The 27,322-nt window shown below is 41.8% G+C and overlaps 1 protein-coding gene across 2 annotated transcripts in view; it reads left to right on the plus strand.

The window, feature by feature from the left end:
• The window catches only part of nsmce2 (NSE2 (MMS21) homolog, SMC5-SMC6 complex SUMO ligase), a 208,254-nt gene extending 182,835 nt beyond the window's left edge, over positions 1-25,419 (plus strand). For both annotated transcript variants that reach the window (XM_067981980.1, XM_067981981.1), the window contains exons 5-7: positions 20,394-20,494; positions 22,410-22,516; positions 24,171-25,419. In XM_067981980.1, the coding sequence (XP_067838081.1) occupies positions 20,394-20,494; positions 22,410-22,516; positions 24,171-24,279 (317 nt within the window). In that variant the 3' untranslated portion in view covers positions 24,280-25,419. The remainder of the gene's footprint in view (positions 1-20,393; positions 20,495-22,409; positions 22,517-24,170) is intronic.
• Positions 25,420-27,322: the final 1,903 nt, after the last annotated feature.

The raw sequence follows: 27,322 nt of genomic DNA on the forward strand, positions 1-27,322 counted from the left end.
AAGTGAACCAAGGGATGATGGGGTTAGGACAGGAAAATGGAGTTGATCTCGAAGATCAGCCATGAATGGCGGAGCAGGCTCGAGGGGCCGTATGGCCTACTCTTGCTCTTATTTCTTATGAATAATCAATTAGTTATAGCCAATATGGGCATGGATGACATAACACTGCATTATTACACTGTCCCCTCTGCCAGCTCTGGACAACTTTCTGCACATTGTTACTCTTCATTCAGTACTTCCTGTATCATCTCATAGTCCATTTTTTCCATCTGGAACCTAATCCATCACCTTCCACAGATACCTTATGCCAGATTTTTCCTAAATGTTGCAATGTTCTCACAATGATGGACTCTATTACAGCACACATGCAAATGGGCAATTATAAAGGCAAATTACAATATCATTAGTAGAAAGAAAATAGAAGTGAGAGTCATGCCCAGGTTGTTCTCACATATGCCCAGCAGCCAGCTCAGAGCAGCATTGGTGGATCATTGACTTTAGCAGAAAGGTCAAAAGGATACTAAGGAGAAAATGAAACGCTTCATATTCTCAGTTTGTGGGGCAGGGGAGGAAGTGAGAGAGATGGGTATATGTCACCAGATGCAGAAGTAACGGTATCAATTGGGGTACAAGTCAGATACAATACAATATCATAAGTGGGGGAAGGGTCTAGGTGCAGGCCTAGTTTGGTATCAGTGGGGAAAGAGCCCAGCTGCAGGTGCAAAATAGCATCTTGGTGTACTTGAGATTAAAAGTATTTTGAGCCAGCTGCAAACATTGATTTTTCAACCAACCAGAAAACTTGTAGGTGGAAAATACATTCAAACTCCATGAGGCGAAACAAGCAAGCTTCCGATAGGCCAAAACTTTACATGTTGTTATGAGGTCTGAAGAGACTACCTTTGTCAGCTTTGAAAATTACATTTTCTGTATGTTTCCTATTTTAAACGTGCATAGACTCATTTTGGTAGACTAGCAAAGGCACTGGTTCATTTCCGTAGTGGGATGCAGTAACATATTCTGTCAAGGGGCTGTTGAGAATATGAGTCATTCTTTAATTGAGTTTCAGATAACATTGAAGTAGTCAAATGTTCCCAAAAGATATGCAAGAAAACTATCTACAGACTTGACCTTCAGAGGAAGTATCTGTATCTATTTTGAAATATAATGAAGCACACAATATATTCAACACTTGTGTATTTTTGTTCAGTTTAACAATGTTTTAAATTGTCAGTAATTTTGTGTCTATGTATCATATTTAAAATTAAGTTTAATTTTATGAAAGTAAGTTTTTTTTACATAGTGTCTTTCACATCCTCAGGATGTCCCAAATCATTTCACAGCCAATGAATTACTTTTGAAGTACAGTCAGTTTGTAGGCAAACATGGCATCCAATTTGCACAAAGCAAGATTCCAATAACAGCAAATGAGATAATTAAACAGTTAATCAATTTTGGTGGTGGTGGTTGAAGGATGAATATTAGTCGGGTACTGTAGCATAGTGGTTATGTTACTGGACTAGTAATCCAGAGGCCTGGACTAAAATCCGGAGTCATGAGTTCAAATCCCCTCACGGCAGCTGGCGAATTTAAATTCAATTAATTAAATAAAAATCTGGAATTAAAATACCAGTATCAGTAATGGTGGCCATGAAACTACCGGATTGTCGTAAAAACCCATCTGGTTCACTAATGTCCTTTAGGGAAGGAAACCTGCCGTCCTTACCCGGTCTGGCTGAGATGTGACTCCAGACCCACAGCAATGTGGTTGATTCTTAATTGCCCTCTGAAATGGCCCAGCAAGCCACTCAGTTGTAAAATCTCGCTACGAAAAGTCATAATAAGAATAAAACCGGACGGACCACTAGGCACCGGACATGACAACGGCAAACCAAGCCCAGTCGACCCTGCAAGGTCCTCCTTACTAACATCTGGGGACTTGTGCCAAAATTGGGAGAGCTGTCATAGCCATACTCACAGAATCATACTTTTCAGCCAACGTCCCAGACTCTTCCATCACCATCCCTGGGTATGTCCTGTCCCACTGGCAGGACAGACCCACCAGAGGTGGCAGTACAGTGATATACAGTCAGGAGGGAGTGGACCGAGCAGTCCTCAACATTGACTCTGGACCCCATGAAATCTCATGGCATCAGGTCAAACATGGGCAAGGAAACCTCCTGCTGATTACCACCTACCGTCCTCCCTCAGCTGATGAATCAGTCCTCCTCCATGTTGAGCACCACTTGGAGGAAGCACTGAGGGTAGCAAGGGCACAGAATGTACTCTGGGTGGGGGACTTCAATGTCCATCACCAAGAGTGGCTCGGTAGCACCACTACTGACCGAGCTGGCCGAGTCCTGAAGGACATAGCTGCTAGACTGGGCCTGCGGCAGGTGGTGAGCGAACCAACACGAGGGAAAAACCTACTTGACCTCGTCCTCACCAATCTACCTGTCGCAAATGCATCTGTCCAAGACAGTATTGGTAGGAGTGACCACCGCACAGCCCTCGTGGAGATGAAGTCCCCTCTTCGCACTGAGGACACCATCCAACGTGTTGTGTTGCACTACCACCGTGCTAAATGGGATAGATTCAGAACAGATCTAGCAGCTCAAAACTGGGCATCCATGAGGCATTGTGGGCCATCAGCAGCAGCAGAATTGTATTCCAGCACAATCTGTAACCTCATGGCCCGGCATATTCCTCACTCCACCATTACCAACAAGCCAAGAGATCAACCCTGGTTCAATGAGGAGTGTAGAAGAGCATGCCAGGAGCAGCATCAGGCATACCTAAAAATGAGGTGCCAACCTGGTGAAGCGACAACTCAGGACTACATGCGTGCTAAACAGCGGAAGCAACATGCTATAGACAGAGCTAAGCGATTCCACAACCAACGGATCAGATCAAAGCTCTGCAGTCCTGCCACATCCAGTCGTGAATGGTGGTGGACAATTAAACAACTAACGGGAGGAGGAGGCTCTGCAAACATCCCCATCCTCAATGATGGCGGAGTCCAGCGCGTGAGTGCAAAAGACAAGGCTGAAGCGTTTGCAACCATCTTCAGCCAGAAGTGCCGAGTGGACGATCCATCTCGGCCTCCTCCCGATATCCCCACCATCACAGAAGCCAGTCTTCAGCCAATTCGATTCACTCCACGTGATATCAAGAAACGGCTGAGTGCACTGGATACAGCAAAGGCTATGGGCCCCAACAACATCCCAGCCGTAGTGCTGAAGACTTGTGCTCCAGAACTAGCTGCGCCTCTGGCCAAGCTGTTCCAGTACAGCTACAACACTGGCATCTACCCGACAATGTGGAAAATTGCCCAGGTATGTCCTGTCCACAAAAAGTAGGACAAATCCAATCCGGCCAATTACCGCCCTATCAGTCTACTCTCAATCATCAGCAAAGTGATGGAAGGTGTCGTTGACAGTGCTATCAAGCGGCACTTACTCACCAATAACCTGCTCACCGATGCTCAGTTTGGGTTCCGCCAGGACCACTCGGTTCCAGACCTCATTACAGCCTTGGTCCAAACATGGACAAAAGAGCTGAATTCCAGAGGTGAGGTGAGAGTGACTGCCCTTGACATCAAGGCAGCATTTGACCGAGTGGCACCAAGGAGCCCCAGTAAAATTCAAGTCAATGGGAATCTGGGGGAAAACTCTCCAGTGGCTGGAGTCATACTTAGCGCAAAGGAAGATGGTAGTCGTTGTTGGAGGCCAATCATCTCAGCCCCAGGACATTGCTGCAGGAGTTCCTCAAGGCAGTGTCCTAGGCCCAACCATCTTCAGCTGCTTCATCAATGACCTTCCCTCCATCATAAGGTCAGAAATGGGGATGTTCGCTGATGATTGCACAGTGTTCAGTTCCATTCGCAACCCCTCAAATAATGAAGCAGTCCGAGCCCGCATGCAGCAAGACCTGGACAACATCCAGGCTTGGGCTCATAAGTGGCATGTAACATTCGTGCCAGACAAGTGCCAGGCAATGACCATCTCCAACAAGAGAGAGTCTAACCACCTCCCCTTGACATTCAACGACATTACCATCGCCAAATCCCCCACCATCAACATCCTGGGGGTCACCGTTGACCAGAAACTTAACTGGACCAGCCATATAAATACTGTGGCTACAAGAGCAGGTCAGAGGCTGGATATTCTGCGGCGAGTGACTCACCTCCTGACTCCCCAAAGCCTTTCCACCATCTACAAGGCACAAGTCAGGAGTGTGATGGAATACTTTCCACTTGCTTGGATGAGTGCAGCTCCGACAACACTCAAGAAGCAGCCCGCTTGATTAGCACCCCATCTACCACCCTAAACATTCACTCCCTTCACCACCGGCGCACTGTGGCTGCAGTGTGTACCATCCACAGGATGCACTGCAGCAACTCGCCAAGGCTTCTTCGACAGCACCTCCCAAACCCGCGACCTCTACCACCTAGAAGGACAAGGGCAGCAGGCACATGGGAACAACACCACCTGCACGTTCCCCTCCAAGTCACACACCATCCCGACTTGGAAATATATCGCCGTTCCTTCATTGTCGCTGGGTCAAAATCCTGGAACTCCTTCCTAACAGCACTGTGGGAGAACCTTCACCACACGGACTGCAGCGGTTCAAGAAGGCGGCTCACCACCACCTTCTCAAGGGCAATTAGGGATGGGCAATAAATGCCGGCCTCGCCAGCGACGCCCACATCCCATGAACGAATAAAAAATAGTCAGGACTCTGGGAGAACTCACTGCTCTTCAAATAGTGTCATGGATCTTGTATATCTGCCTGAACAATAACAACAACTTGCATTTATATGGTGCCTTTAGCATAGAAAAATATTCCAAGGTGCTTTACAAAAGTGTGTTCAGACAAAAATCGATGCCGAGCCAAAGAAGGAGATATTAGGAGTAACAGAGTTTGGTTAAAGAGGTGGGTTTCAAGGAGGGTCAAAGGAGGAGAGGAAGCTGAAGGAATTTAGGGAGGAAAGTCCAGCGCTTTGGACCTAAGTGGCTGAAGCCATGGCCGCCAGTGGTGGGGTGAAATGAGTGGGGGATGCACAAGAGGCCAGAATTGGAGGAATGAAGAACAGGCAGACAGAGCCTCGGTTTAATACCTCATCTGAAAGACAGCAACTCCCTCAGTCCTGCTCTGAAATGTCAGTTTAGATTATATGTTCAAATTCTGGAGCAGGGTTTGAACCCATTAACAGCTGACTCAGAGGAAAGAGTGCTAATAACTGAGCCAAGCTAACACTTGAATGACAAACAATTTCTTTCAAAAACTTTAAATCTGGCTTCTTTTAAAGTTCTATGCAAAATTGTGTACTTTTCAATCAGGTGGAATATTTTGCTAAATGCACATGAGAATTAAATTTGGAATGGAAGATCCTAGCCTGACTGAGGTTAGGGTTCCTGTGGTGTGAGTTCTGATTTCTTTTTAAATCAGACACTCCAATCCGATTCAACTTATTCTGATCAGTATATTTTCTGTCATGACTCCTTATACTTCCAACACTGAAAGATGGAAACTGCAAGTCAGCATTGAACACTCACCATACATTGTACATGCAACAATCTCTGTACTAAATGTACAATTTAACAAGAGCTTTTCTTCCAGCTTTCTCACCCTTCCACCTCCTCCCCCATATCTGTATTTTTTGGTCTCTTTCAGACCAATAGATCTGGAGGCTTTTGTTCAAAATTCTTGCACAAACAAAACACTAATGTCCATGGCATGAGAAGCAGATACTGAATTTATTAAACTGGTCAGGGCGGCCTCCATGACTCATTTTTTGGGTAATAAAATCTCTCATTAGTCCATTATAGTAAGAGGCTATGAAAGCTTCTTAGGGAGAAAAGTATAACACGATCATAGGTGCAACTGGATAGTTACAGTTATCATGACTTATTAAAGCCAATATGAGTTTAATATGACTGTGGTTGTGACAGGAAGACTGTGAATGACATTCCCACTAATCATCTATGAATCGCAGAAATCCATATTGCAGTATAAATGGATATTTTTAAATAACTGGTCTTTGTCACTGAGGCCAAGTGCTGTAACAACTGACAATATGAAAGCAAAAAAACTGTGAAGTGGCAGTTTGTGTCACAAAATTCCTTTAAAGTGAGAATCAATCTACATTCATTTGCTATTTTGAAATTTCGTGGAGGTTGCCAAATGGGCAGAGAGACAAGTCTAGGCACATTCATACCATTTGAAAATGGCCTTCAATGAGTATCAAGTAACACATGTTTAATACAAGGGCTCGAGGCTGGGCGTGGTACTTGGCTAACTGGGGACTTTCCATAGCAATAGTAAGTGTCTTAACACTCCTTCGGCTCAAACAATTATCTGATGTAGTTGGTCATGATTTCACCTCCACCAAAAACAGTACCAACGGAAAAATAATTTTTAAAATCTCAAAATATATCCGGTTTTGCAGCACTCAGCGAAAACCTGCATTACAAAAGGCTGAATTGTCTCAGTCATACGTAGCATGTGATGGGCAAATGTGCAAAATGAATCCATGTTCTCCAGAAGTATTCCCCGTGTGTGTTTTATGAACTGTGGAGCAATGGGATAAAATTATCAGCCACAATTCAGTTTTTCAGCTAGCAAAATCATGAAGAGCCATGATGTATATTGAGCAAAAATATGTATGATTTTAATAGCCCTTGTATGCCTGACCAGATTATGCTGTTCGCTGCTTATTCCCAATTTAGCTTTCCGTATCATTGTGCAAGGAATAAATGAAAAGAGAGTTTAAGCAGATTTGAGAATAGAGAAACTGATATTAAAGACTGAAGATACTGAAGAAAAAAAGCCAAAAGCCAATTACTGCCATCCCAACATCAGCTAACTCAGCTTAAACTGGGTATCGAATATAGGACCCTTCAGGCCTATTTTGCTCAGGTACACATTGGATAAATGCAGTGGGCCATCAGGGAGCTAATACTGCTGATGGAATGATGTTTGCAATTGAGAATGATTAGGTCATCGAGACATGTTTTGTGTACTTAAGAGACTTAAAATGTTATCTTCTGATGAACCCCCAACCCTTCTAGATTTGGGCCAGATTTCCCACAGGAATCTTATTTGCTAAATATTTAGATGTAGTTTGAGTGTGCATTTTCTATACAGTGGTAAAGCTGAGCTACCTTAGGGTGACATTGCAAATTAGTATTTGTTTTATGTATCTTTGTTGCAAAACTTAGCAAAATATTATTTACAACGTTAAACACAATTTTATACAACAGGGAAGGTTAGGTATTTAGATAGTTTTGCATTCCATTTCCTGCCTTAACCCCAGTAACAACATATTGTACATTATGCAAATTTAGAAAAGGGCTACAAAAACCTGATGTTTTTGGTTTCCTGCCTTCTTCAAAGAACTCAAACTTGGGAGTAACACTTTGAAAATATGTTGTCAGCTGAGCTCTATAGCTTCATTTTCCAGATGGTGCCCAACTGAAATCCTTGGTCAGCAGGCCAAATTGTTAATGGCTTTCCTAAATTTTTAGTGGCCAGCTACAAAAATCAAATTGTGTATTTGATGGCCACCAGTAAAAGAACAAGTTGTAGAAGGAGCTCCAGTATACTATGACAGAGACTAAGGCATCGACCTAAGGGATACAGCCTAAAAATTAGAGCCAGGACTTTTAGGAGTGAAGCTAGGAAACACTTCTACACACAAAGGGTGGTAGAAATTTGGAACGCTCTTCCGCAAACGGCAGTTGATGCTAGCTCAATTGTTAATTTTAAATCTGAGATTGATGGATTTTTGTTAACCAAAGGTATTAAGGGATATGGAGTTAAGGCGGGTATATGGAGTTAAGTCACAAAATGGTGAAACAGTCTCGAGGGGCTAAATGACTACTCGTGTTCCTATGATCGACACCCGTAATGACCTCTCATGAATTTTCTGATCTTGCCATACTATCAGGAGAAGCACTGAGTGGAGACAAGGCACTTGCACACATGGCGAGAAAATTGTAGGGCTACACCATAGATTGCTTTAGCGCATACATAGTGACTAGTTAGCAATAGCCTGGGTGCAGATCTCTAACCAAACCTTCTGGCTGAGGAAGTTACATGTGGGAGACTTCAGCAAAATAGGAGAAGGGAAAATGCAATAAAATAATCTGGGCTATGCATTACAAGTTTGGTGGAAAATTGTGATGTTTTTAGCTAGCCCTTTATACTAATTATTTGGCAAGGAGCATTTGGATCTGACGCATATTATTTTAGGAGCTAATTACAAAACGAATTTACATCCAAGCCTCACGTGGAATGTCACGTTTCTCTGAATCAAGAACTCAGTTGCATCTGGATGAAACTCTTAAAAGGAAGTGAATCTGTCATGGTGTTATTAGGATCGGTAACATACAATAGAAGTTGGGGGAGAAGGAAAAAAGGACAGCGGGGAAGAGCAGTTTAGAAAAAACAATGAAAAGATACCAGGGAAAAAGAATTTGGGAGAAAAGAGGTAGTGAGAAACAGTGTTTATAAAACAAATCGGGAACAGGTATTTTAAAAAGGATTAGGAAAGGAGAAAAAGCATCGCACAATGGGGCTTGAAACAAAAGACAGCCAGAAAGAAAAAAGATGGGTTTTGAGAAAAAGAGTAGACGAATAAAAAGAACACAGAAGATATGTCACAAATGCAGAAAATGCAAATATTTATACTTCCTATACAACGAATGAACTAAACTTCCAAGATTTGTTTACTTCCTAGAATTATTTATGTTTTGGCCAACAAGTCAAGCACCTGCACCAAATTAATGATTTTTTTTCCATATTAGTGGAGCTATGCAGCTGCCATGTAAATAAAATTAATCAGTTGATACCAGCAGCACAGCCATTTTATTTTCAGCCAGTGATCTGTGTAGACTTGTTTTCAGTTTTAAGTCACTGTTTTATGTTTAAGGAGGAAGAAAGGAAATAGAGTAACAGGAGTTTGAAAAATACTTTTGAAGTTGCTAACTTAGCACAGAATGAGGATTATTGTCAGAAAATTGGACAGGGCCATGTGTCCAGGTGATCCCAAGCTCAATAAGAGGAAGATCTACACTTTAATATATTACTAGCAGATTTCCTGTGGTGTTACTCGCTTTGAGTCAGAGGAAATTATGTTTTAAAACAAAAGTGCTGTTATTTCATGTAGGTCTACCATCAGGTTCATTGATGTACAGTGACTGAATAAGTGAAATTCCATTTTTATAACATGGTGGAATTTTTACCTTTGGGAATTAGATTCTGAAGGTTTGTCCATTTTAATTTTGTAAAAACCATATGTAAGTGGCCATTATTATATATAAAACAGGCTCCAATTAATGACCCAGCAAATAATGATAAAATTAAGCAAAACCCTGTACAACTCACAAGTGAGGAACAAAACATGGAGGGGAGAAGGAATCCCCTAAAAGTTTATGTAGTGCAAGGAAGCACTTGCAAGAACAGGTCCAGATCAAATTTAGTGGGTTTCTTGGAATTAATTAAATAAATAAAACACACCTGTAGAATTAATGAAATAAAATACACCAAGAAAAAAGAGATGGCAATTATTTGGAGCAGGTTTTTCCAGCAATAAATTAATAATTAAGTTAATAAAACACCATACAACTTCAAATTAAATGTGAGAAAGAGGAATCCAATGAAAGTTGTACTGCTGAAGTAAAAAGTTATATGCTGCAAGTAAACATTTATAACAATAGGTACCAATACAAGGAATAAATTATAAAAATAGTAAAAAGAGATCCTAATTAAATAAAGATCTAGTGGAAAACCCTTCAGTGGCAGGAGGCATACCTGACAAAGGAAAATGGTTGTGCTGTTGGAGGCTAATCATCGCAGCCCCAGAACATTGCTGCGAGAGTTCCTCAGGAAAGTGTTCTCAGCCCCAACATCTTCAGCTGCTTCATCAATGGCCTTCCCTCCATCATAAGATCATGAGTGAGGCTGTTTGCTGATGATTCTACAGTGTTCAACTCCATTCACAATTCCTCCAATAATAAAGCAACCGTTGCCAGCCTACAGCAGGACATGGACAATATCTAGACTTGGACTGACCAGCAGCAGGTAACATTTACGCCACATAGGTGCCAGTTAATGATCATTTCAAACAAGAAAAGAGCCAGCTACCTCTGTAAGGTGTTCCGTTCCCTTCCACCTTACACCGGTTCTTGGACCTCGGAATTACAAGAACTAAATTGCATGCGACAAACAGGCTTTGGCTTAACCCAAACTTGTTAGTTTATTAGACCAACAAAACCCCAGTACAAACCCATCTATGATTTGACTGAAACTTACAATCACCCATGCAGCTAGTCGTTACCGATGCTGATCGTAGGCCTGGACCTGGAAAGGACCAGTTTCCGTCCTTCTTCCCTTGACTGCAGCCTCCCCAGTGCAAACCCCTTAGTGGTTTGCCTGGAACTTACAATCACCCACGTGGCTGGTCGTTACCGATGTTAATTGTAGGTCTGGATCTGAAGGTGACTGGTCTCCATCAGTCTTCGCCTGACTGCAGCCTCCAAGTGCTGCTGTTGAACCTTCTTATAGTGTTCCAGTCATGCAAATCCCCACCTGGGCCTCATCTGTGGTTTCAGCTATCAATCTGTTGGATTGCTTGACATTCACACCTCTTCATCTGGGCATCTCAGTGATTCAAAACTCCTTAGTTGCGCAGAGCTGTGAGGTCGAGAGACAACTCCTTATCTCCTCCCCGCCACCTGCACAGCATCAGGACAATGCGGTATTCCTCACTGTGATGGGCCCTTGACTCACAGCATTGTTTCGGTGTAAAAGGCCTTCCATTCTTGTCCAAGACTGAGGCTCAGTTTGATTATACATTGTCTGGATGTTAATGTGTCTTCGCCAGGGCCTTGTTGTTTGATGTAAATGAGTCTCCGAAACTGATTATGGGCTGGAGTCAGTCTCTGTGACTGGCACCTGGGGTTAACTGTTTCATATCTCACAGCCTGTTTCATGTCTTGCAGTTTTACAGTGTTTTTACAGTATTTTCCATATTTGTAGTCTTACACCTCCCACCGACCTCCAATGCTGTGTGGTTCAACTCAAGAGTCTGATGGAGTACGGGCCATTCGCCTGGGTGGGTGCAGCTGCAACAACACTTAAGCTTGGCACTATCCAGGGCAAGCAGTTCGTTTGATTGGGGCGCCTGCCACTGGATTCAGTATCGACCCTTTCACCAACGGCGCTCTGTAACTGCAGTATGTAATAGCTACAGAATGCACTGCAGTAACTCACCAATCTTACTTTGAAGGCATCTCCCATCCCTGTGACTTGTACTGCTGAGAAGGACAAGAGCAGCAATATAATGGGAGTGCCTCCAAATCGCACACCATTCTGGCTTGGAAATAGACTGCTGTCCTGTCATAGTTGCTAAGCCAAACTCCTGGAATTTCCTACTCAACACCATCTCTGGACCACTTTCAGCAAAAGTGGTTCAAGGAGAGACCCCACAACAATCTCTCAGGGCAACTAAGGATGAATAAAGAAAAATGCATTGTTGCTAGTGTCATCCACAGCTCAAGAAGATGAGGATAATATACCTGACTTTCCAGGAAAACTAATAATGAATCAAACACGTGAACTCACTAAACTTAACATAAGCAAGAATTGAAAGTATTGAAAAAGTAATGGCATTAAAGACTGATAAAATCCCCAGGATCTGGTGGTTTCTAGCCCAGGGTTTTAAAGGAAGTAGGTGAGGAAATTGCAGATGTTTTAGCCGTAATCTTCCAAAGCTCTCTCGATTCAGAAATTGTCCCTCTAGATTGGAAAATTGCAAATGTAATTCCATTATTTAAGAAAGGTGAGAAAAAGAAACCAGGAAATTATAGCTGTTAGTCTAACATCTGTTGTGAGGAAGTTATTGGCATCTATAATTAAGGACAATGTGACTGAGCACTTAGAGAAATTTGAGCTGATTAGAGAGAGCCAACGTGGACTTGTGAAGAGTAGGTCATGTCAAACAAACCTAATTGAATTTTTTGAGGAAGTAACTAAAGTAGAAGACAAGGGAATGTCAATGTAGTTTATATGGACTTCCAGAAGGCATTCGATAACGTTCCACATAAGAGACTGTTAGCTAAAATTAAAGCTCATGGAATTGAAGGCAAATTATTGACCTGGTTAGGTGTTAGAAGACAGAAAGTAGGGATAGAAACATAGAAAATAGGAGCAGGAGTAGGCCATTCGGCCCTTCGAGCCTGCTCCGCATTCAAAATGATCATGGCTGATCCTCCATCTCAATACCATATTCCCGCTCTCCCCCAATACCCCTTGATGCCTTTTGTGTCTAGAAATCTATCTCGCTCCTTCTTAAATATATTCAGTGACTTGACCTCCACAGCCTTCTGTGGTAGAGAATTCCACAGGTTCACCACCCTCTGAGTGAAGAAGTTTCTCCTCATCTCAGTCCTAAATGTCCTACCCCGTATCCTGAGACTGTGACCCCTCGTTCTAGACCCCTCAGCCAGAGGAAACATCCTCCCTGCATCCAGTCTGTCTAGTCCTGTCAGAATTTTATATGTTTCAATGAGCTCCCCTCTCACTCTTCTAAACTCGAGTGAATACAGGCCTAGTCAACCCAATCTCTCCTCATATGACAATCCTGCCATTCCAGGAATCAGTCTGGTGAACCTTCGCTGCACTCCCTCTATGGCAAGTATATCCTTTCTTAGGTAAGGAGATCAAAACTGCACACAGTACTCCAGGTATGGTCTCACCAAGGCCCTGTATAACTGTAGTAAGACATCCTTGCTCCTGTACTCAAATCCTCTTGCAATGAAAGCCAACATACCATTTGCCTTCCTAATTGCTTGCTGCACCTGCATGTTTGCTTTCAGTGATTGGTGTACAAGGATACCCAGGTCCCTTTGCACATCAACATTTCCCAATCTATCACCATTTAAATAATACTCTGCCTTTCTGTTTTTCCTTCTGAAGTGGATAACTGCACATTTATCCACGTTATACTGCATCTGCCATGTATTTGCCCACTCACTGAACTTGTCTAAATCGCCTTGAAGCCTCTTTGCATCCTCCTCACAACTCACAATCCGACCTAGTTTTGTGTCGTCAGCAAACTTGGAAATATTACATTTGGTTCCCTCATCCACATCATTGATATATATTGTGAATAGCTGGGGCCCAAGCACTGATCCCAGTGGTACCCCACTAGTCACTGCCTGCCATCCCGAAAAATACCCATTTATTCCTACACTCTGTTTCCTGTCTGTTAACCAATTTTCAATCCATGCCAATATATTACCCCCAATCTCATGTTTTTTAATTTTGCACACTAACCTCTTATGTGGGGCTTTATCAAAGGCCTTCTGAAAATCCAAATACACCACATCCACTGGTTCTCCCTTATCTATTCTACCAGTTACATCCTCAAAAAACTCTAGTAGGTTTGTCAAACATGATTTCCCTTTCATAAATCCATGTTGACTTTGTCTAATCCCGCTGATATTTTCTAAGTGTCCTGTTATCACATCCTTTATAATGGACTCTAGCATTTCCCCTACTACTGATGTTAGGCTAACCGGTCTGTAGTTCCCTGTTTTCTCTCCCTCCTTTTTTAAATAGTGGGGTTACATTTGCCACCCTCCAATCTGCAGGAACTGTTCCATAATCTATGGAATTTTGGAAGATGACAACCAATGTATCCACTATTTCCATGGCTACCTCTTTTAGTACTCTGGTATGTAGATTATCAGGCTCTGGGGATTTATCGGCTTTCAGTCTGATTAATTTCTCCAGCACTATTTTTTTACTAATATTAATTTCCTTTAATTCCTCCTTCTCACTAGACCCTTGATTCCCTAGCATTTCTGGGAAGTTATTTGTGTCCTTTTCTGTGAAGACAGAACTAAAGTATTAGTTTAATTGCTCTGCCATTCCCTTGTTCCCCATTACAAATTCTCCCGTTTCTGTCTGTAAGGGACCTAAATTTGTCTTCACTAATCTTTTTCTTTTTACATACTTGTCGAAGCTTTTACGGTCCACTTTTATGTTCCTTGCAAGTTTACTCTCATACTCTATTTTTCCCCTCTTAATCAATCTCTTGGTCCTTTTTTGCTGCATTCTAAACTGCTCTCAATCCTCAGGCTTGCTACTTTTTCTGGCAACTTTATATGACTCCTCTTTGGATTTAATACTATCCTTAATTTCTTTTGTTAGCCATGATTGGGCCGCTTTTCCTTTTGTGTTTTTTGCGCCAGAAAGGAATGTATAACTGTTGCAATTCATGCATTCATTCCTTAAATGTTAGCCATTGCCTATCCACCGTCATGCCTTTAATGAAGCTTCCCAATCTATCATAGCCAACTCACTCCTCCTTTGTTTAGATTTAGGACCCTAGTTTCGGATTGGACTACTTCACTTTCCATCTTAATGAAGAATTCTATCATGTTATGGTCACTCTTCCCTAAAGGATCCTGCACGACAAGATTATTAATTAACCCCTTCTCATTGCACAATACCCAATCTAATCATGGATGTGTACTCATATTGGAAGGAAGTGACTAGTGGTATCCCACGAGGATCTGTGCTGGAGCCTCAACTATTCACTATATTAATTAATGACTTAGATAACACAATAGAGAGCCATATATCCAAGTTTGCCGATGACTCAAAGATTGGTGGCATAGTAAGTAGTGTAGACGGGAGCATAATATTACAAAGAGACATTGATTGATTAAGTGAATGGACAAAACTGTGGCAAATGGATTTCAACACAGGTAAATGGGAGGTCATCCATTTTGGACCAAAAAATGATGGATCAGAATATTTTTTAAATGGTAAAAAGCTAGGAACAATGGAGGCCCAAAGAGATTTAGGGGTCCATGTACACAGATCACTAAAATGTAGTAGTCTGGTACAAAAACTAATCAAAAAGGCTAATGGAATGTTAGCCTTTATAACTAAAGGGCTAGAATATAAAGGGGAGGAAGTTTTGCTACAGCTATGCAAAGCTCTGGCTAGACCACTCCTGGAATACTGTGTACAGTTCTGGGCACCATACCTTGGAAAGGATATATTGGCCTTGGGAGGCGTGCACCTCAGATTCTCCAGAATATTACCAGGGCTCCAAAGGTTAAATTATGAGGAGAGATTACATAAACTAGGCTTGTATTCCCTGAAATATAGGAGCTCAAGGGCTGATTTGATTGAGGTTTTTAGGATTTTGAAAGTGATTGATAGGGTAGAGAAACTTTTTCTGCTGGTGGGAGAGTCTAGGACACGGGTACATAACCTTAAAAATCAGAGCCAGGCCATTCAGGAGAGAAAATAGGAAACACTTCACGGTGGTAAAAGTGTGGAACACTCTCTCAAAAAGCAGTAGATGTTAGCTTAATTAATAATTTTAAATCTGAGATTGATAGATTTTAGCTAGCCAAGGGTATTAAGGGATATGGAGCCAAGGCAGGTAAATGGTTAGCATACAGATCAGCCATGATCTCAGTGAATGGCGGAACAGGCTCGAGGGGCTAAATGGCTTGCTCCTGTTCCTATGTTCCTAAGAATAAAAAAAAATAGGAGTTGCTAGGTCACAGGTCATGATGTGGGATGTATCATATAATTCAATCAAGTTATTGGTTGAACATAAGAATTAGGAGCAGGACTAAGCCCCTCGATCCTGCTCCGCCATTCAATAAGATCATGGCTGATCTTCGACCTCAACTCCACTTTCCTGCCCGATCCCCATATCCCTTGATTCCCCTAGAGTCCAAAAATCTATCTATCTCAGCCTTGAACATACTCAACGACTCAGCATCCACGGCCCTCTGGGGTAGAGAATTCCAAAGATTCATAACTCTCTGAGTGAATAAATTCTTCCTCATCTCAGTCTTAAATGGCCGACCCCTTATCCTGAGACTATGCCCCCTAGTTCTAGACTCTCCAGCCATGGGAAACAACCTCTCAGTATCTACCCTGTCAACCCCCCTCAGAATCTTGTATGTTGCAATGAGATCACATCTCATTCTTCTAAACTCCAGAGAGTATAGGCCCATTCTACTCAATCTCTCCTCATGGGAAAACCCTGTCTTCCCAGGAATCAATTCTAAGGCAAGTATATCCTTCCTTAGATAAGAAGACCAAAACTGTACACAGTACTCCAGGTGAGGTCTAACCAAAGCCCTGTACAATTGTAGTAAGACTTCCTTGCTCTTGGACTCCAACCCCCTTGCAATAAAGGCCAACATGCTATTTGCCTTCCTAATTGTCTGCTGTACCTGCATGCTAACTTTTTGTGTTTCTTGTACGAGGACATCCAAATCCCTCTGAACACCAACGTTTAATAGTTTCTCACCTTTTAGAAAATAGTCTGTTCTTCTATTCTTCCTACCAAAGTGAATAACCTCACATTTCTCCACATTATACTCCATGTGCCAACTTCTTGCCCACTCACTTAACCTGTCGATATCCCTTTGCAGACTCTTTGTGTCCTCCTCACAGCTTACTTTCCCACCTGGCTTTGTATTGTCAGCAAACTTGGATACATTACACTCAGTCCCTTCATCTAAGTCATTAATATAGATTGTAAACAGCTGAGGCCCAAGCACTGATCCTTGCGGCACTCCACTAGTTACAGCCTGTCAACCTGAGAATGACCCATTTATCCCTACTCTCTGTTTTCTGTCCGTTGACCAATCCTCTACCCATGCTAATATATTACCCCCAACCCCACGAGCCCTTACCTTGCATAACAATCTTTTATGTGGCACTTTATCGAATGCCTTTTGAAAATCCAAATATACTACATCCACTGGTTCCCCTTTATCTACCCTGCTAGTTACATCCTCAAAAAACTCTAATAAATTTGTCAAACACGATTTCCCTTTCATAAAACCATGTTGATTCTGCCTAATCATATTATGATTTTCTGAGTGACCTGTTACCACTTCCTTAATAATGGATTCCAACATTTTCCCGACGACTGATGTCAGGCTAACTGGCCTGTAGTTCCCTGTTTCCATTCTTCCTCCTTTCTTGAATAGCGGGGAGTACATTTGCTACGTTCCAATCCGCTGGGACTGTTCTAGAATCTAGGGAATTTTGGAAGATCATAACCAATGCATCCACTATCTCTGCAGCCACTTCTTTTAGAACCCTAGGATGTAGGCCATCAGGTCCAGGGGATTTATTGGCTTTTAGTCACATTAGTTTCTCCAGTGCTTTTTCTCTACTGATATTAATTACTTCAAGTTCCTCACTCTCATTAGCCCCTTAGTTCCCCACTATTTCTGGTATGCTTTTTGTGTCTTCTACTGTGAAGACAGATACAAAATATGTGTTTAACGTCTCTGCCATTTCCTTATTTCCCATTATAATTTCTCCTGTCTCAGCCCTCAGCCTCTAAGGGACCAACGTTTATTTTTGCTACTCTCTTCCTTTTTACATAGGTTGATAACTATGTTGTTGAAACTTTTTTTGCTACGTTTTTAGGTTCTTACACTAGATATTTTCTTGGGTTCAGTATCACCAGACACACCCGTAAGCGGGCTTCACATCTTGTGTAATTTAGAGTGCAACCTTTTCCGCACAATATCTAGGTAAACAATAGCGAAACACAGGGATCATACTCTGTACACTGGCTACTGGTATGTATATATGCTGCCACATGATTCTCCTCTCTTAGAAAAGTGAACTGAATGTACTCTCTTACCAGGCCGAGCCTTGGGAGGGGGGATTGGGAATTTCAGCATGCTTGCCAGTCAGAAACAGGGAGGCAGTGCCCCAAAACAGTCGGTATGACTTATGGCCCCATTTCCACGGGCAGCATGGATAACGCTATCTTCCCAAGGACCTACCACTGGGCAGCCGGAGCGCCCATCTGAGTCAGGCTTTCTGTCCTTTTAATATCCAAATTGGGGTCCTATGACATACATAGGACCCGATTGCCAGTTTAGGTCTCAGCTGGTGGTCCAGCCGAAAAGGAGCCCAGATGGTAAGTTTTAATTTAATTTGGGGAGCGGGGAGAAGCAGGAGTGCTGCTCTGGGCTGTACGAAAACAACCTGGGCTGCTGCCGCACCAGGTCTCCCTCCCCCCCCCCCCACCCCCCCTCAAGGACCTACCTTTTTATGGGCCCGCAGGTACGTGGGCTCCTCCAAGGAGTTTGTTTTCTGTCCGTAGCCTGCTGGCCTTATGTTAATTAGGCCCAACCCTGAAGATGGACCAGTCCTTCCATCAGCGTTATTGGGCAGCTGGCCGGTGTGCTAAATAGGAAATAAGAACTATTTCATCAATGTCTGGAAAGAAGAAGACGGCTTAGTTTTGGGTAAAGAGCCTTGATCAAAATTGAAATGGAGAAGGTCGATGAGCCAAAATACAGAGGGGAGAACAACTTGCATTTACAGAGTACTCCACATGTAGAAGAACATCTCAGAGCACTTCAAGAGGGGGAATAGATAAAAGAAAGAATAAACTTGCATTTACAATCTATTGCTCAATTCAAAGTCATTTAATTTCATTTTGTTTTCAACACTAAGCTTCCACTTTGCTGTGTTATTTACGTTGCACATTTCAAATTATTAGATAATTCAAAGTTTTTTTGTGCAAAAAAAACTTTTGAATTATCAGGAATAGACTGTACATATTGCACCTTTCATTTGCTCAAGATGTCCCAATTTGCTTTGCATCCATTGTTTTTGAAGTGCGGTTACTTTTTGTTTCCCCATCTCGTGAGACCCACCTCCTGCTCCTTTGACCACATTTCCACTAAAGTGCTGACCACCAAACGTCCCTTCCTGGCCCCCATGCTAGCTGACGTAGTAAATGGTTCCCTCCCTTTGGGAACTTTCCCGCTCCCTTTCAAAGCTGCTGTCACTCTCCCTCAAAAAAGCCCACCCTCAACCCCACTGTCCTTGCTAATTACTGCCCTATCTTCAACCTTCCCTTTCTCGGCAAAGTCTTTGAGACATGTTGTCGCCTTCCAAATCCATGCCGATCTTTGCCACAATTCCCTTTTTTTAAATTCGTTCATGGGATGTGGGCGTCGGTGGCGAGGCCAGCATTTATTGCCCATCCCTAATTGCCCTTGAGAAGGTGGTGGTGAGCCGCCTTCTTGAACCACTGCAGTCCGTGTGGCGAAGGTTCTCCCACAGTGCTGTTAGGTAGGGAGTTCCAGGATTTTGACCCAGCAACGATGAAGGAACGGCGATATATTTCCAAGTCGGGATGGTGTGTGACTTGGAGGGGAACGTGCAGGTGGTGTGTTGTTCCCATGTGCCTGCTGCCCTTGTCCTTATAGGTGGTAGAGGTCACGACTTTGTTTCTATGCAGCACCTTGGGATGTTTTCCTACATTAGAGGTGCTATATAAATGCACGTGGTTGTTCTTCATCTCATTGCTGCTTGTGGCTGTATACATGCAAGTTGTTATTTTTGTTGTGTGCAAAATGACTACTTCAAGTAATCCACTTTATGTGAAACACTCTGGGACATTTCTGAGAGGCGTAATAAGGTGGTGTATAAATGCAAGTTCATTCTTCTATTTATTGTAAAAGGTGTATTGTTTTTGTGATACGTAGCCAAGATGGATCTCACACAGTTCAGTGGATGGAGAAAAGTAGGAGTGTAAGTGGACAATGTTCCTGGGTGACTGGCTGGATATGGATGAAAAGGTCAGCTCAGGGTATACAGAACATCTACTTTGCGCACCTTCTGATTCACAGCAGCATTTTGTCTTTTTATTTCATGTTTCTACTTTACCTTTATGTCCCTTTGTTTTCTCTTTAAAATTCATTCATGCATTAAAATGATTATTTTATTTTCCATGTTTCATTTCTCCCTTGCCCTGGATTGCATCTTATGTTTATGCCCATTTCATGCTTTAATTCTAATGTTTTTTGAATGTTATTGCCATGATCTTATTTAATTAACTAAATTTATTTCCTGATGGTCAAGTACACTGTTGAATATTTATCTGAATGTGATTTTTAGCTGGGAGGGGAGAATGTTTACTGTTGCACCTGCTTGAAGAGACTTTAAAATATCCCCTTTTCAAAACAAATCCTGCGCACTGTAACTGCATGAAAACCCATGCAGTTGTTTGAAAATGTTCACATGCATGGAATTGGCCTCCACCATTATCCTTTACTCAAATCCTAGTATGAACGTTGGATAGACGGGTTAAATAGGCTGCAGTAACTTTTTAATCATTTATGCCAAATGACGTCTATGCATAAATAGATTATTCATACCTACAATTTGCATAAAAGTGGAACTGATGGTGACTGCCATATGTTATTTTAATGTTGGATTCAAGGACTTCAATCAGTAAATAAATAATTAAGCTGCATATAATTGGGAAAGGTGGCTTATTCATACTGTTCCTCTTGGATTTCCAGTTGGTGCCGAACCACATAATGAGAGCACTTCAGCCAATGAGTTGGATGAAGACATTGCAGTGACCCAGAGCCAGAGGAATTTCATTTGCCCCATTACACAGGTACAGAACAGCATATTCTGAGAACTAAGTGTTCAAGTACATTTTTCTTTGCAGTTAACTATCAATGTTAGCTATTGAACGTGTTTTGAGTTCTTTCAATACCTCTAAATTAATTTTGAAGAGCTTTGTCTTTAGCTTGAAGTTTTGTTGTTGCTGGAAAGCGAGGTCTGAGAATTGGAACGTCAGTTGATTGTAATAATAGAGAAAGATTGTCATATGGTCCTACTCCTAGCCTCTGAGCAAGGGCAACTGGAAGGGCAGGGATACCATCTGAATTTCATTCAGTTTTCCTAGTCGATGAGCGAGGTGCCTCTATTTGGCGTAACTCCCTAATGACGTGGTTGATTAATCACAGGAGCAAACCTGAACTGCCCCGCAACACTGCTTTTTGAGGTTAGTTCAATAAAGTTGATAACGATTATCAAGATTGATTTTTTTTTATTAAACTATAAAGAGTTTTCTAGCTTTCTCCTACTTCTACTGTCCCCTGATGATCCCCGGTTCTGGATTCTTTAAAAGGAAAAAGGAAAGGAAGGCTTGAATATAGGTCCCGGTTTTATGTCTTTAATTTAAAGATCATCTCAATTCCATTTTGAATCTACATTATACTTTTTCCAGGGACCTGGTACAGGGCACACTTTAAAATCTACAACAAAACAACAGTAATGTGGCACCATCACATTTCAGTCTGTTTTTCAGATTTCCCTTCCCTTTTTAAAAGCTGCTGATTATTTTCCCCATTCACAAAGCAATTACTCTTGCTTCTGGATGGACAGAGATCACTAGTATGTCTGATGATGACAGTGATCTGAAACTGACTTGTAGAAAAAGGACAACTGGCTTTATTATCAACATTTTAGGTACTCCAGTCAGGGCAGAATTAAAATATATTTGGCAACTCTTAGTATTGCTGCCTATTATAGTTCACTTCGAAAATAACTTAAATGTATATTGTTTCCAATTTTTTTTGTTGTTGGGTTGGAGGGGGTGGAGTTTACATTTCCTCAGTATAAATGGTGTTTATTCTTGCCTTTGTGTTAATAAAAGTTTTTTTTTGGATAGCTGGTGGCAGTTCTCCTCTGCTATCTTGCCCGAAATCAAAGGTGAATGTCGGAAAATTCAGGTAGAGAAGCCTGCACCACCGCTGTCCACTCCTTCCCCACCCACCACATGTAAATGGGGGCAGGACCTGTAGTCCTGGCAGATTTTCCTGCTCTCCGCCACAGTCACCACTGCTTCCCGAGACAGCCATGTGAAAAGGGGCGATCGGCTTCATAAGCGGTGGTAAATACCCAAATGGAGACCCCGGGGTTTTACCTGCTGAAGGTCTTGTTCTCAGTGGAGGTCTTCAGTGGGCTGACTCATTCCAGACTTCAGTGCACCTCTGCCCCTTTAAGTCCCTCTGGTGTCTCCACTGCAGCACTGCATACGTTTCCTGGCTAGCGCTGGCGGACTCCCTCTTGACAGTAGAAATCCCACCAGGAGCCTGCCATGCATCTCTAATGAGCCTCAACCCAGGAAAACATGTTGGTGCTAGTGTGTATATAGAGAGGGGCAGGCCAAGGTACTGCCCTGTCGAAGCTGTGTCCTGAAGAGAAAAAGCCAGGTCCACATATCTTCGTGACCAGTTAAAGAATAGTATGCTCACTGGGATTGAACAAATTGACTTAAATTTGTGGTCAAAAAGGATATGAGAGACCCTGAGAAGGGCAAATAAGTTTTTTGAACTGGTATTGTAGTTTTATTCACACTGGTTTTAAAAAAAGAAAATGGACTCAGCCTATGCTGGTTCCCAGAACAGCATTGGTGTCAAATGTTGTGGAAAATTGCTGCTTTGTTTAACCACTCTGTTGCGAAAAGGAAAGGATGGAGGAATCAGTCATTTTTTTTTCTTTTTTAACTTGTGCCTTTGCAGAGGGAAATGGAATGTCCGGTGAAGAATAAAGTTTGTGGTCACAGCTATGAAGAGGAAGCCATAATCAAAATAATCCAGAACAAGCACAAACAAAAGAAGAAAGCCCGGTGAGTTAAAAGTGGAACATGTCCCAACTCCATCCTAATAGGGGCTTGGATACCTCAAGTATCATCACTCCTCACCAAAACGCGGTCTAGAGGTTTAAATGAGTCCGTCTATTATTGCAGTCATTGATGCATGATGGACTACTCTTCATAGCACCGCCTAATGTATAATAATTAATCACAACAAATTAGAATTACATGTGAATGATTCAACAACAACTTGCATTTATATAGCGTCTTTAACGTAGTAAAATGTCCCGGGGCGCTTCACAGGAGCGATTATCAAACAAAATTTGGCACCAAGCCACATAAGGAGATAGTAGGATAGGTGACCAAAAGTTTGGTCAAAGAGGTAGGTTTTAAGGAGCGGCTTAAAGGAGGAGAGAGAGGTGGAGAGGTTTAGGGAGGGAATTCCAGAGCTTGGGGCCTGGGCAGCTGAATGCATGGCCGCCAGTGGCGGAGCGATTAAAATCGGGGATGCGCAAGAGACCAGAATTGGAGGAGCACAGAGATCTTGGAGGGTTGGAGGGCTAAAGGAGGTTACAGAGATAGAGAGGAGCGAGGCCATGGAGGGATTTGAAAACTAGGATGAGAATTTTAAAATCAAGGTGTTGCCAGACTGGGAGCCAATGTAGGTCTATGAGCACAGGGGTGATGGGTGAACAGGACTTGGTGCGAGTTAGGTTACAGGCAGCAGAGTTTCGGATAAGCTCAAGTTTACGGAGGGTGCAAGGTAGGAGAGAGCATTGGAATAGTCGAGTCTAGAGGTAACAAAGGCATGGATAAGGGTTTCAGCAACAGATGAGCTGAGGCAGGGCGGAGACAGGCGATGTTATGGAGGTGGAAGTGATGGAGCGGATATGGGGTCAGAAGCTCATTTCTGGGTCATATAGGATGTCACAGTTGTGAACGGTCTGGTTCAGTCTCAGACAGTGGCTAATCCAACTAGGTCAGAGAGCAGATGTTAGAGCGGCCACAGTCTTTGTTGGTAACCCATTTTGTTTGCCAACTAGCGATGCAGTTTTCCTCATTGCGCTGTTAAAATGTTGTTAGGTTAGTTGCATGCAGCAAAAGTATTAACTGTCTCCAGGTTTAAAACAACATTCCTTTAATGTGCTGCAAAAACCCACATTCTTAAAATAATCTTAGCAGTTTAAAAAGCATTGCTGGATAAGTTTTTTAAACTGACTGTTATTGACTTGGGTTAGCCTTTTTCCTACCTACCACTGATTACATGAACATTCCAGCAGTACTATGCTGTAGCTGGAAACTGCAAGATGGTTAAGCTCCCTATTCCTGCACGAAGCACACTGGAATGTTCATTACAACCAGAACAGTCTGACTTCCAGACATGTTTAACATTTTTAGCAAATGGATTGGCCACAGAATTAATGGAATATTGCAACACTAGCTGTCATTACTGATCTTCTTTCATGCAAACTCACTGCTTCCATGCACCCACAGTGCTCGTTGTATTTCTATCAGAAATTGTATTATTTTAATGACCAGTTAAAGGAGTGTAATGTTACTATTAAAGTTGTTAGGTCATAAAGGAACTGACTTCTTGAAAAAATATTTTCTCAAAGACTGGAAATCTACATTTGGCTCCTTTTTCTTTACTCCTTTTTTTGATCGATGCACTTTGTTTCTGCAATAGGTGCCCTGTTGTTGGGTGTGATAATGGCGATGTGAACCAAAATGACCTTTCAGCGGACACAACCCTGAGGAGAGCTATTGAAAATCACAAAAAATATCAAATGCGATGATTATCTGTCACACTCTTAACAGGCAATTATGATGAAGGAGAAGCTGTCAGATCCATTTACTTCGGAGGTTATCTTGTGGGAGGAAAAAGTTCTGGTTAATCAATGATAATTATATAATTTGACTAAAATTTATGCTGATTTCCATTTGGCTTGTGTGTGTTTTCTTCAAAGCACATCACAAAGGTGTAAAATGTTTAAAGTAGAAAATTAAGCTAAGAGTACAAACAGAAATCCAGGCCTGCAGCATTTGAAGTGTAGTTTGTCCAAACCTAAATATAGGTTTGCGCCAATGAGAGCCTAATTAGGGAAATTGAGCATAATGTTTTCTAAATTCACTGTTTAGCTTTCTAAGGTGGTAGTACTGAACTATGAGCAGTTCTGTATAGCAAAGGATTTCTTACTAAAATTTGAAAGTTTTATAATTATAATTTCTGCACCCTCCCCTACAATATGGATAATCTTTGATATCATTTTTATGTAATACGATGCACCTTAAATATAATGCTGTATCATTTATCAACACTGCTGTTTGGTATTTCCCTTTGTAGTTATTTTCTATGTTTCTTGCATCTAAAATAAAGTTGCCTTTTTTCTTACTGGTTTTCTGATTAAATTACGTGCAATAAATCATAGGCTGCCAGCAGAGCATGTTGCAGTATGATGCAAATTACTGTTGCAAAAATTGGAGTAGTTGACAGTTCAATACACCACCTCAGTAATGCTGTGTGTGTGACCCCATGAACCAGCCAAAAGGACATTAATAACCGGGTGCTACACAGGAAGATTTGCATTGATCCCCTAACCAAACATTATGTGGAATGTGTTTACACTGAATTGATGGTCCTTTCCTTCAAAAAAAATGCTATGGAATCTTCAATGTCCATCTGAACCACTGGAACAGGCAGAATGGAATTAACATCTCGTTTGAAGAGAAGCACCTTTGACACTCTCACTGCTGCATTGAAGTATCAGCCTAGATTATGTACTTAAGCCCTGGAGTGAGACTGGCACCATCAACATTCTGAATCAGAGGCGAGAGTGATACCAACTGAGCCAGCTGACTCCAATCCAGCAATGTGGCCAAATTTTAGTGCAGGCAGCTCTTGGCTGTTTTTAAAATTAAATCTACTTGGAAATCAACCCTCCACACGTTTCTTTTTGTTTCAGTCCACTTTTCTCCCCTCTTGTAGAGCATACTTACTCGGCATGGTAGCAGCTTTTCTGTACCTTGCCCAAATAATCATTCTTCATGGGTTTGTTTGAATAGTCTGCTGGCTAGTCAAAAGTCGTCTGTCACAGCTGATTCTGATCCTGTTTGCCTATGTCCATCCATATTGCATTTCAGCACCGGTTGCTGGAACTGTGATCAGTTACAGAACCCTGACCATTGTGGCTGAAGTTGGCAAATTATAGAGACCAGTACCAGAACTTGGGACCTTTCTGATCTGTATGATTCTGTACCTGTATTTACATGCTGAGCTGTTAGAGGTGCTAATACTTCTTAAAGGAGCTTGAGATTTTTTTGTGCTTTTCTAATATTTCTGCTTACAAACATTTTAATTAAATAAACAAAATGGCTTTCTGGTTGCTGCAATTATAACTGAAAAGATACTTTTAGCCTTGCTTTGGGCTGGAAGAATAATACTTTATATCCGTTTGCATTAGTCTTACAAGATACAGTAATACTATAATTGTTTTAAGTGTCATTTCTATTTAGGTTAATCTCCATGGTAAATAACCTAAATCCTTTAGGAGAATTTAAAAGTTGAGCTCCTGCCAAAAATTAGGGTGTATCCTTTCTACCTCTACTTTAGTAGAAGTGAGCAGTTAAAGTTGCTGCTAAATCACATTGGTTCGTTTAAATTAAAATGCAGTTCTGTGGTTAAGCAAAAGAGAAACGAAATTCTGTATTTCATTATTAAGCATTCTGTGTGTTACTGAGTGACATTCCTGTTTTGAACGAAATCGTAGAATCCAATCTTACAGCACCGAAGGAAGCCATTTGGCCCAAAATGCCTGTGCCAGCTCTTTGAAAGAGCTATCCAATTAGTCCCACTCTCCTGCTCTTTCCCCGTAGCCCTGCAATGTTTTCCTTTTCAAATATATATCCAATTCCCTTTTGAAAGTTACCATTGAATCTGCTTCCACCGCCCTTTCAAGTAGTGCATTCCAGATCATCATAACTTGCTGCATGAAAACATTTCTCCTCATCTCCCCTCTGGTTCTTTTGCCAATTATCTTAAATCTATGCCCTCTGGTTATCAACCCTCCTGCCAGTGGAAACAATTTCTCCCTATCTACTCTATTAAAACCCTTTATAATTTTGAACACCTCTATTAAATCACCCCTTAACCTTCTCTTCTCGCCACATAACTGAAGTCCCTCATCTTTGGTACCATTCTAGTAAATCTTCTCTGCGCCCTCTCCAAGGCCTTGACATCCTTCCTAAAGTGTGGTGCCCAGAATTGGACACAATACTCTAACTGAGGCCTAACCAGTGATTTATAAAAGTTTAACATAACTTCCCATGCTGTTGTACTCTATGCCTCTATTTATAAAGCCCAGGATCCCGTATACTTCTTTTAACAGCCTTATCAACTTGTCCTGCCACCTCAAAAGATTTGTGTATGTGAACCCCCCCCAACCCAACCCCAGTCTCTCTGTTCCTGCACCCCCTTTAAAATTGTACCATTTAGTTTATATTGCCTCTCCTCATTCTTCCTACCAAAATGAATCACTACACACTTCTCTGCATTAAATTTCATCCATCATGTGTCCGCCCATTTCACCAGTCTGTCTATGTCCTCCTGAAGTCTGCTACCATCCTCCGCACTTAACTACATTTCCAAGTTTTGTGTCAGCTGCAAACTTTGAAATTATGCCCTGTATACCCAACTCCAGGTCATTAATATGTATCAAAAATGTGATGGTTAATTTTAGTTTCCACTTTTGAATTGATACAATAGATCTTTATGCTTAGAAGTAGATTTTAACATAATAGGTAACTTTTTCCAGTTACCATATAGCCATGAAATCTATGATT

Source organism: Heptranchias perlo, chromosome 3, assembly GCF_035084215.1.
Source record: "Heptranchias perlo isolate sHepPer1 chromosome 3, sHepPer1.hap1, whole genome shotgun sequence".
Taxonomy (NCBI): Eukaryota; Metazoa; Chordata; class Chondrichthyes; order Hexanchiformes; family Hexanchidae; genus Heptranchias; species Heptranchias perlo.